Source organism: Aspergillus undulatus (genome assembly GCF_047715775.1).
Source record: "Aspergillus undulatus strain CBS 261.88 unplaced genomic scaffold BDV17scaffold_62, whole genome shotgun sequence".
NCBI classification, from domain to species: Eukaryota; Fungi; Ascomycota; class Eurotiomycetes; order Eurotiales; family Aspergillaceae; genus Aspergillus; species Aspergillus undulatus.
The window spans coordinates 153,945-169,428 of NW_027396666.1; the positions used below are offsets into that span (position 1 = coordinate 153,945).

The 15,484-nt window shown below is 51.1% G+C and overlaps 6 protein-coding genes across 6 annotated transcripts; 4 read left to right on the forward strand and 2 right to left on the reverse strand.

The window, feature by feature from the left end:
* Positions 1-2,836: 2,836 nt before the first annotated feature.
* Positions 2,837-4,370, forward strand: BDV17DRAFT_284424 (alpha-hydroxy acid oxidase; the record flags this gene model as incomplete). The annotated part of the gene is made up of 8 exons (XM_073760531.1): positions 2,837-2,930; positions 2,998-3,031; positions 3,086-3,377; positions 3,415-3,424; positions 3,491-3,658; positions 3,742-4,070; positions 4,152-4,228; positions 4,295-4,370. 8 exons carry the CDS (start codon positions 2,837-2,839, stop codon positions 4,368-4,370), a joined length of 1,080 nt encoding a protein of 359 aa, XP_073611683.1.
* Positions 4,371-4,689: 319 nt separating this feature from the next.
* On the reverse strand, positions 4,690-5,793 carry BDV17DRAFT_284425 (ketopantoate reductase family protein; the record flags this gene model as incomplete). Its single annotated transcript, XM_073760532.1, has 2 exons — positions 4,690-5,531; positions 5,598-5,793. 2 exons carry the CDS (start codon positions 5,791-5,793, stop codon positions 4,690-4,692), a joined length of 1,038 nt encoding a protein of 345 aa, XP_073611684.1.
* Positions 5,794-6,414: 621 nt separating this feature from the next.
* Positions 6,415-6,753, forward strand: BDV17DRAFT_295083 (uncharacterized protein; the record flags this gene model as incomplete). The annotated part of the gene is made up of 1 exon (XM_073762983.1): positions 6,415-6,753. One exon carries the CDS (start codon positions 6,415-6,417, stop codon positions 6,751-6,753), a length of 339 nt encoding a protein of 112 aa, XP_073611685.1.
* Positions 6,754-7,530: 777 nt separating this feature from the next.
* Positions 7,531-8,502, reverse strand: BDV17DRAFT_295084 (uncharacterized protein; the record flags this gene model as incomplete). The annotated part of the gene is made up of 3 exons (XM_073762984.1): positions 7,531-7,683; positions 7,731-8,274; positions 8,489-8,502. 3 exons carry the CDS (start codon positions 8,500-8,502, stop codon positions 7,531-7,533), a joined length of 711 nt encoding a protein of 236 aa, XP_073611686.1.
* Positions 8,503-8,772: 270 nt separating this feature from the next.
* Positions 8,773-10,451, forward strand: BDV17DRAFT_295085 (uncharacterized protein; the record flags this gene model as incomplete). The annotated part of the gene is made up of 2 exons (XM_073762985.1): positions 8,773-9,243; positions 9,858-10,451. The coding sequence occupies 2 exons, from the start codon at positions 8,773-8,775 to the stop codon at positions 10,449-10,451; spliced, it is 1,065 nt and encodes a 354-aa protein (XP_073611687.1).
* Positions 10,452-13,165: 2,714 nt separating this feature from the next.
* BDV17DRAFT_295086 (ankyrin repeat domain-containing protein) lies at positions 13,166-15,387 on the forward strand (the record flags this gene model as incomplete). The annotated part of the gene is made up of 5 exons (XM_073762986.1): positions 13,166-13,321; positions 13,380-13,599; positions 13,651-14,233; positions 14,503-14,797; positions 14,929-15,387. The coding sequence occupies 5 exons, from the start codon at positions 13,166-13,168 to the stop codon at positions 15,385-15,387; spliced, it is 1,713 nt and encodes a 570-aa protein (XP_073611688.1).
* Between the last annotated feature and the right edge of the window lie 97 nt (positions 15,388-15,484).

A 15,484-nucleotide genomic window follows, 5' to 3' on the forward strand; every position in this document is an offset into this window, starting at 1 on the left:
CTGGGCACTTGGCTACTTGGCTTGCCAGGTTGTGGAGCTCTGGAGAATCCGGATCGACTCCGAGAAACAATCTAAACTGTCGGTAGCCCTAACAGTCCACTGTTCAGGGATCGTATTGGCTAGCTGCTTTCATTGCATTCCCCGGATGGGGTATTCTTTCAGACAACCCTTGTTCCTAGTTGCTGGAACAAATAAAGGAGCAGCTACTAACAGCAGCTCGGGGAGTAATATACTGGCTTTGACACAGTAATACCTTGTACCAGCTAAGGAAAGACAAGAGACAGCGGTCAGTGGAACAGTAAGGGGAGTCGAAGAGCGAGATTGGCAACCAGTTAGTGGATACGATGGCGGGCTGGATCCTCGTTTATTCAACTTTGTTCACGATCCTCACGCATGAAATCGCAGCAACGCAGCATAGAAGGCGGGCTAAGACTGTTTTGGGCTAAGCCGTACGAGCTTCCACTCTCTCGGTCTTCAAAGTTCCTCGGCTTTTGCCTCTTGGGACCTCAGGCAGCTTGGCGGTCCTGACTAAGCACTCCACTTGTCTCTCGCTCTCCGTATGGACTTACCTCTTTCTTCTTTCTACGTACTGACAACTGACTCGACACCTGGAGCCACGCGAAACGGCTCGCTTCGCACTTTCTGCTCCTGCAGATGATAATGTCCATTGTCCCATTGGTTCCGTCCTGGAACATTTAACTTCAAATTGGCCCGGTAGGGTTTCTAAATTTACTGCCTCCAGTCTAATTGGGCGCCACTACTCATAGAACAACGGTTGCCCGACTTTTCTGGTAAAAACGAAATGTGGAGGTCGTGGGGATCGGAGTATCAAGCTCTTCATGAAGGATGCAGACTGAGACTCATCTCCTAGCAGAATCTTCCGTACGAAGACGGGCTGTGGATTTGCGAGTCAAGAGGCCGAAAAGAATGAACCGTCGGAATTGAGCCGCCAGGCTGAAATTGTTTGGCCAGACAATTGGAGAGGAGAAGAGGTGGTGATGCCGGACCCGCGCTCTGTTTGGGCTTGCGAGCACCGTGCGACTGGTCAGTTGCTCGGTACCATGCAGATGCGCCCTGCAGGTGTCAGTGTCGTCTGGCGTGTGCTGGGCAAAAACCCAGTCAAAGTCACAACGCGTGTCAAGCCGAAGCCCTATGTATCGGGGTAAGCGACATCATCCTTGCCGCGAACTCCTTATGGCTAGGCTGTTCGACTCATTGCGGTTGTCTCCGCAGTACGTGCATCGCATTCATGAGGAAACCGATAGCGTGACACCGATTCCGCAAAGGGAGGATCTTCTCAACAAAGTTAGTCTCCTCGCTCCGATTAATAGCGGAGCATTCATTAATGCGTTGCGGGTCATCGTGGTTGGGCTTCCGCCTCCCGAGAGTTGGCTCACCGGCGCCGTATGACGTGGAGACTGGAGAGGTATATAGTCCTTCGGGGCTTTACCCCATTGCGAAAAGAAGCATCCGCATTCTCACGGTTACCCAAATTAGGTAATGCTTTACGAGCAGTCTTTTCGTACGCAGGAGCAGCAAAGAGATCCTGAATCCTGATGTGCATGATGAAGGTCGCGACCACCAAATGAGCAAAGTGATTGTCCACACTCAGTCTGTAAGGGTCAAGCAATGATAACGCGGTCAAGCTTGCTGCAACGGCACTTAGAGAAGACCATGGGTGCCCAATCACGGCTGAGGTCATTGAAGTCATCTCGAGAGCATCATGCCCGTGTGGACTGCACAAGTAACGTCCAGCCAGCCCCCATCTAGCACACCGGTGACTGAATCAGCTGACATGTTACATTGTACAAATCTCAAACAAGGAGCCGCGAGCGTCTCCGCCAGGCTGTGAATGTGCGGTCAGAGATTGGATTTCCACCGCGGAGGGCGAGCTCACATCGCCCGATGGTTGAGTATAACGAGCTCTTGAGTCCCGAGTGTGGGTCTCGTGCCGGCCATTGTGACTTGAGTCAAACGTGTCGAAATGATGAGCCGGAACCATGGTCAGCTTGACTCCTGCTGGACCACCTACCTTACCAAAGACGCTGACCATCACACTTTCCCAATTAGAGTTTCATAGATAGGAATGAGGCTCACTAGAGGGTAGAAGCACGACAAACATGAACTTCATTGCTCCGTCCAACCTCACGCGGCACCCGGGGAAGGGCAGTAGCCTACTTTCCTGGTGTCCCAACGCCCGTCTCTCGAGGGGCAGGTGCGATGAGAATGATTTTGAGCCCACGAAAATGGAAGGAGCCATTTGTAGTAAATTGAGATCCTTAAAGTAGAGCGTCGTACTGATTGTCCGACCCTTTCTTTGTGGGCGAAGGCAGCCATTGCACGTGCGCAGCGAAACCCGGTCAAACCAAAACATGCCTTTGTCTTCGCAGCGGAAATGCGACCTTGGCTTAGCCTCGACCTGTCTTTGCAGTTGGACAGGGCCCAATAGCACTTGGACCTTGCGGTGTTCGCAGATCTAGGTACGGTTGAAACGCCGGGACTGCAGACAAGCACGCAGAAACGACCAGAGGCGGAAGGCCATCGTGCAAATGCGGGGACAAGAGGGGTGATAAGGGCAAACAATCGTCTGCACCACTGATAAGATAGCTGTGCATAGATGGTCTCCAACAGTTGTTCCGAGGGTGCATAGCTTGGAGTATTGCGGACTCGGGCTAGTAACCGCGATTTGGAGACGCGATGTAGATTCGGCAGGCGACGCCGATGGCCACCTCACAGCTCTTATCATCGCCGACTGCGACGGTATAGGAGGAAGGAACAATGTCCTTGGCCCAGTTACGCTTGCCTCTTCGGAACTGCATAATCATCACTTGCAACAATGGCAAATCGAGGCAAAAGCTATGACCCAAAGGTGCACTCCATCCAAGACCTCGAGCGCCTTGGGTCGGGTAAGATGCGCAAGGCGTATCGAGGTGTGTTTGAGGCCTAATATACTAAAGTAACTTATTGGAACGGGGTAGAGCTAATCAAGAGAGCCAGAATACTACAATAAAGGCGCCATGGACCTCATAACGTGCACCAACCACACTTATCATCAGATTTATATATTTTCACTAACAATTCCCAGACTCCGCTCAAACAGCACAGTATACGACCGGCATCTCATTCGCCCGCGCGTTCTGCGTGACGTTTCCAACTTCGACACATCAACAACAATCTTCGGATGCAAGGTCAAGTTCCCATTCGGATTCTCGCCAACAGCGATGCAAGCCCTCGCCCATCCAGACGGCGAGGTCGCGACCTCAAAAGCCGCAGCTAAGGATGGAATCCTAATGGGGCTAAGCACTTACTCGACCATCGAGCCGGAAAAGGTCATTGCACACGAAAAGCGGAATCCCTATGCTATGCAGATGAGCCCTGTTGCGGAATAAGGATGCCATGGTGAAAATGATCAAGAGGGCTGAGGGTGAGTTCAAGTTCAAGTCCGCGGAATCAAACAGAACGAGAGGGGTAGTAAGTTAACTCGTCCCAGCCGCCGGCTTCAAAGCCCTCTTTGTCACTCTCGACGCACCCTACCTCGGCCGCCGCCTAAATGAGTATCGAAATAACTTTGACGTGCCCAAGGGGATGGAGTACCCGAATCTCTTCCCGGGCGTGGACGTAACCAATCTGGAGGACGGAGATGAGTCGATGACTTACGGTACATACATAATCCATCCTTTCTGTCCCTATCTTACAACCTCATCCACATTAAAACCCAAAACTAACCCTATCTCGCTCAAGATACTTCAATGACATGGCCCAGCCTCCTCCCCTTCTTCCGAAAACACACAGCGCTCAAAATCTGGGGGAAAGGAATCTACACCGCCGCAGACGCCCAACTCGCAATCGAACACGGTCTAGACGGCATCATCATCTCCAACCACGGCGGACGCCAGTTCGACTCTGTCCCCTCATCCCTCGACGTATTAAGGGAAGTCGTCCCCGTCGCAAAGGGTAAGACCCCCATTGCCGTTGACGGCGGAATCCGACGCGGGACAGATATATTCAAGGCGCTTGCGCTAGGCGCGGACTTTTGTTTGGCGGGGCGGCCGGCGATTTGGGGGTTAGCTGTGAGTTTACGGGCCCAAACCCAACCTGCTGTGTTTACCTAGGTAGGAGCAATGTTTTGCTGATTTTGGTGGTCTATGAAGTATAACGGACAAGAAGGCGTGGAACTCGCGATCAATTTGTTGTACGATGAGTTTAGGACTTGTATGGCGCTGGCTGGGTAAGTGGCGGCCACCTCCAGGTTTTGGTGTTTGGGTGATCGATCTCGCTGATGATCATGCTGCAGATGTAAGAATGTTTCTGAGATTAGCAGGGACCATATCTCGCTTCTACAGCAGGATGGGCGGTTGCTGAAGTTGTGATGCGGTTATATTGGCACGTAATCATATTGGTTCCTAGGAGTGGTATGTAGGGAAAGGAAAAGGTTCAAGTCCTCATATTCTGAGTGCGTCGGATCTAAACGGCTCCCTTTACGTCAGTGAATGGATATGTCGTTTCCGGGTTCAGGTATCTCTTCTTTTAATCGACAGGATAGCATATGGTATATAGTTGACAGTCGTTATAAGATAGAAGGGGATATAGATGTGCCCTAAATGCCCATCCTTGTTTGCTTACCATAACAGAAAACCGAATTTATCCCAGATATGTCCATTTCATGCTAATCCCATCGAAATTGGATATCTAATTATAAGGATGCCCCTCACCAAACCCAGTCTCCCAAAGCCCCTCCCTCTCCTTAACCTTCAACTGCAACCCCTTTAAAAGCCCATAAATCGTCCTCAACGTGGGCATAGGCACACCCCTCTTCTTCCCCTCCCTTAACGGCTCGCCCACAATACTCTCAATCTCCATAAACGACCCTCTCTCCGCATCCTGGCACATAGACGGCTTAAACCCAGTGTCGGTGGGATCACCTCTTATGACCGTCTCTGGTAGATCTGGCGGGAATCCGGTCACTCCGCATGCCTCGGCGGCTGCGATGACCTCGAGCATGATCGGGCGGATGAGGTCGTCGATTATGTGTTTGCTCATGCGCATGCGGGGTGTATCCATGAGTAGGACTGAGGCGACCGAGTTGTACGAGGCGTTGTAGATGAGTTTGCGCCACCGGGCTTTAAGGACGTCCGGGTCGTATGTGAGTTCTAGTCTCTTCAGCGGGTCATAGACAGCAATATATCTCCTCGCCGCTTCTTCAGCCTCTTGAATTGGAACCTTCTGACCAGGAAACGGCCCAATCTTCTGAATATCCGGATCATCGTGCAAGATATACCCCGGTGGCTTCTGCGTTGCGCCGAGGTAGGTCACGCTGCTGATTACGGGGTTCGAGGGGAAGCGCTGGATGACGGGGACTTCGATGTTCAGCCCGTTCTGGGAGAGGATTATTGCTGTTTTTGAGGGTGTCACGGCGGGCGCGATTATGTCTGCGACGGAGGGTGGGATGTCGAGGAGGTTCTTTGTTGTGACGAGGATGAAGTCGAAGGGGCGTAAGCCCTCCTTTGCGACGTCGGGAACGGTCTTGCGAACTTGAGCCATATCAGCACTCGCAATGGTTATATCTGGAAGCTTCCTCGTCTCGTGACTCAACTTACTGTTTGCCGGTCGATATCCAGAAATCCGGCCGTACTGGATCGAATCGATCTCGAAGCCTGATTTCGCGACAACGTCGTAGTTTGAGCGCAGGACGGCTGTGGCCTCGGTCTTGCCGCCCTGGTCGAGGGCATATACGGACATTGCGCCAATACCGCCAGTGCCAACGATGAGCACTCGAGCTTTCTCTTGGGCCATACTTGCGATTGTACTGAAGCGCGAATGAGGAAAGTAGTATAGGGAACGAGGAAATTTGCGCGGCGACAGAGTCCGACAAAGGGCAGTGGCCCGCTTAAGGAAGCTCATGTATGACTTCAGGCCAGGTCTATCCGTGCGGGGAGCGATAGAGAGCTGTATCTTGCTCCCGTTTTGGGGTATCTCGGGGGTGTCTCCTTGTTTCGCTGGAGAGGAAGGCGACGCCGAGCAGATCGGTGAGCCTCCAACCCACTACTAGTAGCAATTCTATGCTTATCTTTAGCTAGGTTTAGGATTAAGAAAGGGCCTGGGTGGGGTAACTGTAGAATGACAGCTATTACACTTCGTATGTGTGCACATGAGTCTTTGGTCGCTGGATAAAAGGACATTGGACACGCCGAAGATATGGTAACGTTTGCATCGAGCAACCTCTTAGATAATTTTCTCGATTAATGAAGATAAGGACTATGCATTGCGTGGCACGAGCCTAATCTCTTACTGGGTGAAGCTCATCAGGCTTCAATGATTCTGCTAAGATATTTAAGAGTTCTTGATCTACGATGATGACGGCCACCGTTGCCTGTCCCCTTGGGCCTCGCATGCTGACTCTGGTCGGTCATCGCGATGACTGACAGCCTATTCCTCCGGGACTTGTCCCTGGTAACGACGCAACAGGCTATCACCCTAGCAGAGTTGGGAGTAATGGTTGAGGCGCATACTGTGGGCCAGCAGTTCTTCGCTGACCCGTCCCGCGACGGCAAATCCCAGGATTCAACGCCTGGGTTTCGGGACACACAGTTCTATTGTACGTGGACTCTAGCCAATCTGAAAGTCTCCCTCGAGCCCCCCAGATTCCCTTCGGTCGGCTTGGAAGAGGCAATCTCAATACCTGCCCAGTCACCTAGTGACAGTTTGGCTGTTGATTTCCCCCCTAGGGGCATTTCGCTTGTGCAGAACGTGTAGCTGTATATGTTCCCTAAATGGATGTAGATAGAAGCTAGTGCCATTCTGGTATGAGGCTATGTAGACTGGCTACTTCTATAGAATTCCACTTTCACTATACCCCATTGCTGAAGATCTGAGAGACTATGAATCTGCACCTACTCTTGACATATCAGAGAATCAATGGAGACCCGCGATAAAAGAACCGGAATTCCTGGGCAAGGTCTTCTCAGGTCCGCATGTCGACACCTCATCAATCAACACTTGCCGTAATAGCATTCCCTCTTGCTGCTTCTCCCCGACTCCTTATGATTTATTCGGGTGACCTGTATCATTTTGCCTCGGTAGGTCCTATGAACCTAATTCTACGTCTGCATGTATTTATTTATCAAGTACGAAAGAGATCAGGAGCCATGGAAGAAATGCATTGAGTCAAATAAATACCCAAACAAAACACAGAACAAAGAAGCAAATACAAATTCAAGCGAACTAGATAATAAGAAATTCAACACCAGAACCAAGTCATCAAATAAAAGAACTGATTGAAATCAGAATAACCACCACGACCACCATAACCACTACGACGACGACCACCACCATCGGCCAAAGACTTTGACGCCAACGCCCTATTCCTTCCTTTCCCGGTATACCCAACCTCAAAACAGACATGAATCAGCTTTTGCGTCTCCGACTTAATCTTCTCTCTCATGCTCTTGCTAACAACCCTCCTATCGTAAGTCGCCCACAACTTCGGCAAAATCTGCACGTCCTGGGCACAGTATTTGATAATTTCCTCGCTCAGTGGCCTCGCATTGAAAACCCCATAGGATCCGCCTCATTCAGGGGGAAGAGTTTCCGACCCTTCTCCTTGATCGCGTGACTCTTGATTCGCTCGTCGAAGGAGAGTCCGGCGTCGCGGTCGATGCACTTCCGAGGCCGTTGACGTAGGCCCTGCTGAAGGTCAGGGTTGCAAGCTCATGGAGCTAAATGTCTTGAACACCGGAAGGGTGGACACCAAAGTGTGCGTAGAGGGCGTCGGAGTCGTTGCGGACGTCGAAGAATAGTTTTTGGATGGAGGGGTTTTCGAGTACACTCTTCAGGGTCGTCGTGCAAGCTTTTAGCCCGGGTGCCAAAAAGGCCATCTTATTGAGCTTGTGCACGTCGAGCAGGTAGACTTTCTTCTGGGGAAGATGGTAGATCTGCATGATTGAGATGGAGCCGTGCCGGCAGAGATCGATTCCTTCTAGGTCGACGTAGAGGGAAGGACGGTCGTTGGGGAGGTTTTCGAGATCGTTGACCATTTCCGCGACGCCGGTGGCGGTTTCGATGATGATGGGACCAGTGCCGGTCTTTGTCGCATTGACATTGGGTTTGACGCTGATTTTGATGCTGGTTCTTGCTGTGGTCTTGGACACCTCGAGGCTGCCGGATACCTTGAGGGTGTTGAGGTTGTCGGTAAGGCCGTTGATTCCGGCGTCGACATCTGTGGACTTTGTTTTAGGGTTGCGGTAGAAATTCCGATTTCGGCCTTCAGAGTGGAGGCTAAGAGTGGCGTTATGGTATTGATACTCGATAACGATTAGTGAAGTAGGCTTCCATTATATGGGCGGCGGAGCATGAATCCGAGTTAGGGCTCGTCGATATGCAGTTTCGGTGGAAAAGAAAGCCGTCCACACCATCACTGTCCCGGGGCAAACTTTACTTTTGTCGTCGTCATCAGCTAAGACGTTTGTCCATGTACTAAGCTGAAACATACCCTTTCTTCCACATCTTTGTAAGAACAGTATCTGCTGTTCTCCAAGCAACCCACGTACTGAATGGAAAATGGAGTACAATGATCTTTTAAAAAAGCAGCGGCTAACAAAGACGTTGTCTACACAAATACAAGAATGAATCCACCATCGAGTCCTGTGAGATACATCCTGTGGATATTTCTCACAGGGATCTCAACCTACAGCCTAATCCTCATAGCCCGAGCACTAACATAAACGCCACATCAGTTTATATTTACATATATAACGATATATAGCATTTAACAACATGCCCACAACCCGAAGCAGCGGCGTCCGACTCGTCCCCGAGCCAACCCTAATGCACTACAAAACACTGGAGATGTGGCTCGCAACAACAGACCGCAAGGACCAGCCGGAACACTGGATCCTCCTCCTACGCCCGCCAAATGCTAATAAATGCACATGGTATCATATAGATGGTGGGTACCCACCCTCCTCCTACCGGCACTCCATCGAAGAGAATCGATGGTTCAACCACAGGGAGATGCCCAAGCAGCAGTTCATTTGCACTATCCGCGGCAGGGACCAGCTTGAAGTACACAGGGCCGCGCAGGCAGTGCCGCCGCAACATTGCCAACAGTACGTTGTCGGCGTGCTTAGTGAGCTCGAGACGTCGGCGCGGGAGTTAGTCCCGAGAGGAACGGCGGAACGACTGTCGATGCTTGTTACGCCGAATCTATTTGAGGGGCCCACGAGGGTCGTCCCTGAGAACGAGTGGGTGGGTTGGGTGAAGAAGAAGGGCTGCAATGTCGCTGGGGTGATGTTAATGAGGACGCAGAGGTGGGTTGATAATCAGGGCAACAGGATTCGGCGGCTTAGTTATTTTGAACGGCTCGTATGGATAGGTTCGCGGCTGGATGGAACTGGAGCGCAAGAAAGCCCATGAGTGGAATGTGGAGGTGTTAGCTATACCCTGAAGAATTAGGCCATCGGGACCGTGGTTAGTATAGACGAAGTATAGCGTTTATTTATACCTCTTATGATGATGTCTCTTAAGATCCGCTATCGGTATTATATGAACTAGGGCCAGGAGGCTGTTAGGAGGCTAAGAGATTTTAGACGTCTTCCTTGCATGTAGATGCAATCAAACAGAAATATGGATGAAAAGGCATTGGCCGTTACTACAATCCAAAACTAGGGCTTTATGCGCTCCTCTTGTCTCCAAGAATCAAAGCCCAAACAAAGGACGACAAAGCCATTCGCAAGCTAATGAAATGTGCATAAGGAAACATAACAAAGCCTTGCGTTATAATCATCATCTCCACTGTACGAGACAATCGAACCAGCGCTATTTAATACCCGCTCGGAGAGATAAACCAAACCACGAAACAGTACGCAAGACCCATTAGCTACGAGCACGAAGCAACGAAAACTGTCTCAGCGAAAATCACGGACACTGAATCTGCTATGATGGAAAAGCTAGGAATCCGCCCCGAATCCACACTAGACCTCTACGTCGGCATCACAGACCGCCGCCACGCGCCCGAATACGGGCCCCTCATGCTCGTGCCACCAGGCTCAGAAAAGTGTATATTCATCCATATGGCTGACGACCACCGTCCGTCAACATACCGGCACTCGATTGAGGATAATAAGCGCTTCAACTCATGGAGCATCGCATTTCGACAGAAAATATGCACCATCGCTGCATCCGATGAAGACGAAGTCCGTAAGGCCGCGTTGGCTGTTAAGCCGCAGCATTGCCAGCGGTACATCACTGTTGTTCCTGAGCGGTTGGAAGAGACCGGAAAGTGTCTTGTTCCCAAGGGGACGGCGGCGAGATATAGACCGCGGATCCAGGGGTGCGTCTATGAGGGCCCTGTGCGCGCGATTAGTGACGAGGAGTATTATGCGTTGGAAGCCGCACAAGGGCGGAATAATACTCTGTGGCTGTTATATGAGTATCAGGGGGTGGAGTGTTCATAAGTTGATTTAGAGGTGAGTTGGCGGGTTTGCGTCTGTTAATTTGTTGGGCTGTTGGAGGTCCTTCCTCGGTCGAAATGAATAAGGATGAGAATTAGTATAAGCCAAAAGTGAATGTAGAATGGCCTTGGTTGTATATTTGCTTATATTGTAAGAATTTCGCAGAAACTTTTCGCTGGATGCATCAGCCCAAGGAAAGTTGGGAAAGGCGGTGTGAGAAGGGAAACCGAGTAGGCAGTCCAAAACCCCCGAGAACATACCCTAGGAAAGAAAGACCAACATAAAGGGGAAATGAGAGCACGACAAAAAGAAACGACCTAGGCCTGAATTGCCAAAGGAAGCTCCTGAAGACATGAGCCCTTAACCGAGACGGTGCCGACGCCTGGCATGCTCTTGGAGGTGGTCCCTTCGACCGAAGGTCTTTCCGCAATTCTTGACGGGGCACGAGTAGGCGTCGGGTGAGATATGAATTGTCTTGACATGGCGGATTAGGTCACCCGGACGTGAAAAGCGTGTGGTGCTTGTACATCCTTCCCATTTGCATCGGAATGACGGCGCGCTGCGTACACTACTTTCTTCGGAAAGGGCACTATTAGAGGAATCAGCTCTCGCTTTGGTCCACGCCCCGTACTATGAAAGAATGGAAATACCTACATTGATTCCTGACAGCCACCAAAACGCCAAGTCAGGTTGTCGGAAAAGAGACCGCAGCCTTCGCCATTGCTCTGGTCCGTGCACTTCCTCGGAGTGGAAGCACAAGTGGTTAATGTAGGGTGATAGCTGTCCGGTTGCCGAGTGTGGGCAGAGTGGTCGAATTCGATGGCGTCCGACTTGGCGTTAGAAGCCGAAGTACTGGCATTACACCGTGCATCTAGCAGTAGACCACTGCCGTGAACGATGTTTTGCGGCGTGATAGGGACTTCAAATGAGGCAGGACCGTGCGCGCCTATACCATTTTTTGAGAAGGAAAACAGGCAATGGGCCCCCGCAAGCGGAGGGGATTAATTGAAGGGGGACGAGTCCAGCAAATCGACCTCTCCTGTAGAGTGAGGAAAGCTGTTGGGCCACTCCATGATAGGCTATGATTGAATAGCTCGATAAAAGATAGACAGACCCAACATGTTCTGTAGAGTAAGATGGGGGCAACCGTCTGATGAAGACAGATGTCCTCTTATATGCTGCTTCAAGCACGACAAATGCTTTTCGTGTTTGCCATCTATACCATCTACATCTCCATTAACTGACTGAACGTTGTAACTTTGTTTCAATAACCCTGAGCATGGCACCGGGGACAATGCCGCGGTGGACTCGAAATTTGGGATTCAGCCAGTCACTGCCATCGATCGCCTTTGCTTGCATTGCCACTGCGTTTGGGCGCCTGCAAGCCTAAGCCATCCGGCCTCGCGTCTATCAATCGGCCTGTTGCCTCTCGCAGAGATTTGCGCAGGGTAAGACGTGCGGATGTGGCGCAGTCCCAACCCTAGTGCGAAATTGGGGATTTGGCCAATAACGGAGAGGGAAGGGTCAAACAAGGCTGCGCAATGGCGCATCAGTATCCTGCCTCCAGCTAGACAGCCTCGCGCCCGGCCAACCTTAAGGCATCCTGTCTTCCTCCTCTACCTTGATGGGGAAGAGTATACGAGTAAACGGATCAGAAAAGAAGGATATCGAAAAGCCTTCGTCAGGACACAGGACAAGATGGACGGTAGCCGTAAGTTCTGCTCTTGACCAACTTCCTCCAGGCACGCACTGAGAAGGACTTACCAAAGCAGTCCCTTCCCCCGGAACCCCAGAGAGAGTGATAATCTGCACTCCTGCTTCGCTGGGAAGGAGCCCATCAGCCTCCCTACGAAATGCTAACCCTCCGACAATGCATCTTCTGTGAGATCTATCCCTGCCATGGCTACGATTCTCGAAGCTACTACAACCGGGCCCTTCTAAGCCAGGTCTTCGCGACGCTGCAACACTGTCATTGCTCTTAGCCTCACTTCAGAAGGGGACCAGAGGGGAACTGGATGATTTGTCCGAATGCCCAAACACACGAATATTCCAGCGCGTCATTTCAACCGGACAGAGGAGCCAATTCAGTCGAGCGCCTGTCGAAAACGCCTCTTCCATAGCTGCAAACTTGAGTCTTGTGATTCCGGAAGAATACGAAGGAAAGAATCAAGAGCTCGCAGTCAGGCTATACAATTCGAGTGCAATGGGGATTGGTCACTTGATTAGAGATGTTCTTGATATCGAACAGTCTGCCATCAGAGGACCCCAACAGGCCACTCAGCTCTGGTGACCTCAAACGACAGGATGACCGCGTGCCACAGATCTTCCGCGTCCTCGGTTGGAACAGTGACGAACATATGGAAACGATGCTGTCAAGCCAAGAGCCGACGATCAAAGCTCTGGTCGAGCACTTATTTGCGAGCGCGGTTCGGAGGGGCAATGTCCGCATTGCCAAAATGCTTCTCGATTAGGGTATACCTTTGGACTGGCACATTTGTGGACACAATCACAGACCACTTCCACTGCTGAGCGCTGCTGCTTATATCCCAGATGACATAGGATTGGTGCTCGCGAGGTTGTTGATATCCCGTGGGGTAGACATCAACTGGGCATACGAATACGAGGAGTCTGCTCTCTCTTGTGCCATTGATGCAGGCAATCACAGGAAAATTCAGATGCTCTTGTTAAAGAGTGCACTCGGCAGCCCTTGGTTAATCATGGACGCGATCCCATCGTGCGATTCCAATATTGTGAAACAACTTTTCAACAATTGCACGAATATCCCCCGTGATGAACTGAATAGTGCCCTCGCCGTCTCTGTCCTGCAAAAGAAGGTTGAAATCACGAAACAGTTGCTCACGATAGGCGCGGATGTAAATGAGCGGGCCGAATATTTTCGTCAAGATCGTTATGCTGTGACAACAATCCTAGGACTTTCGATCGAAACAAAGCATAATCCAAGCTCTGTTACAAGTCTGCGGCGACACCGGTCCTAGTACAGGGAATCTGCGTTTTAATGGACGTCTGCAGGGATGTGTTATGGACGCATTGAACGGCGTGTATCATAGAGAATCAGAGCCCTACGTTTCCCCACTCGTCCTGGCCATGAAGTTCAGAGACAACAAAACCATCAGATTCCTGCTGCAAAGAGGTGCCGATATTGGGGTTGCCGATCAGAATTGCGGTTATACTCTAGTATAAGTGGCCGCGATGAACAACAATCTCGAGGCCTGCGAATTGTTGCTGAAAAACGGTGCAAAGGTGAATAGACCACTTTCAAGAGGGAAGCAGGCAACGTCTGCCCTCCTGATTGCTGTCCAGAAAGTTAACGTCGAGATGGTTGGCCTTTTGATCAGATCTGGTGCACGGCTCAACGACCGGTTTCAAGGGGCGCCCGAAACTATGCTAGGTGCGGCCCTGGAAAGAGGCTATAAACCATTGATCGAGTTGCTAGAAGGTGCCGTGTCGTTCAGCTTTGGCCAAATGTTTGGGTGCATCGGGAACATCGGAACTGCTGTTTCTATGCAGGAAAAGGGCATTCTGGAGAATGTCCTCAAGGCGCCGGGTCCTACTATCCTGACGACTGCGATTGTGCGCGGAGATGATGCTCTGACACACTGGCTCCAGGAGCACGATATCGACGTTGATGTGGAGGCCGTGAACCGCTGGAACAAGCCAAATACGCCGCTGGGAGCTGCGATTGGGGCTGGGAATCTATCTCTCATACGGACTCTGGTCGACTGGGGCACCAGGGTGACGGAATATCATATTGTCCAAGCGATCGAGTATATCATAGACAGTAACAGCACCAACGGGCTCCTGAGCCTTCTCCTGGGTTTCTATCCAGAAAGAGGGTGCCCTACTGCCGTGGAGGCTGCGATATTCACTAAAAGGGGATATCTACTGAGAATGATTATCGACAGGGGTATCTACCCACGGGGAATTCCAGCCATCAGGCAGCGATGCATTTACCACTTCTGCGGGCTCGGCGGGAGTCAAATACATGACGCTGAATCAGTACTTGAAATCGCAGTGCAAGCTCATCATGTAACAGCGATTCGACTGCTTTTACGGTCCTTTTATATTGGGATCCCAGGCTCATCGGTCGCGCTTTGACGAAGGCTATCCTCGTTAACGACGAGGATCTAACCGAAACTCTACTGGAATGGGCGGTGGACGTGAATCAGGAGGTTCAATTTGATCCGATGCTCAACTCTGATGGCAACAAGCGAACTTGGCTACCGTATTCTCTCATTACTCCCCTCCAGGCTGCCGCAAGATGCCAAAATCTTCCTTTGGTGTTATCTCTTCTCGAACGGGGCAGCAGCAGCGTCAACCACCAGCCCGAGGTAAGAATGGCCGAACGGCTTTATAATATGCTGTGGAGAAAGGCAATGCAGAGCTCATTGGCATCTTCATCAACCATGGAGCGGACGCCAACGCTGCACCTTCCCCATCTTGCGGGGTAACAGCGCTGCAGATCGCTGCTATGAAAGGGTATTTGGGAGTTTCTCGAAGATTTATGGACCTTGGTGCAGATGTGAACGCTCCCGCCGGCCGGTATTCTGGACGCACAGCACTTGCCAGGGCGGCAGAGTACGGCCGGATTGATATGGTCCATTTGCTTCTTAGTTGCGGTGCCCTGGTTATCACTGAAGGGCCTGCTTACGAAGGCCAGAATCCTCTAAGGCTAGCTGAGGGAAACGCGCATTATGCCGTTGTGGATCTGTTGAGATCCTTTGAGCCGGAGAAGGACGGCATTCATGCTCCTGAGTCACAAAAGAAGGCGGCGGGTTCTGCGCCCGACAGCCGCATGTCAGAGAAAGAACTGGAAGGAGATCCATCATTAGAGCTTGCAGATCAGGCGCGTTCTGTCACAGAGCAAGGGCTAAATATAAGTGGCGTCGAAGAGTGGGAGTTTTGGATACACTTTGCATAGCTGGATCGGTTGGAAGTGCAAGGCTACATCTTTCATTTATGCAACGCTTTGGCTGGGTCATCTACCTGTTAGTTTCCGGCTTCAAGAGAGTTGAATG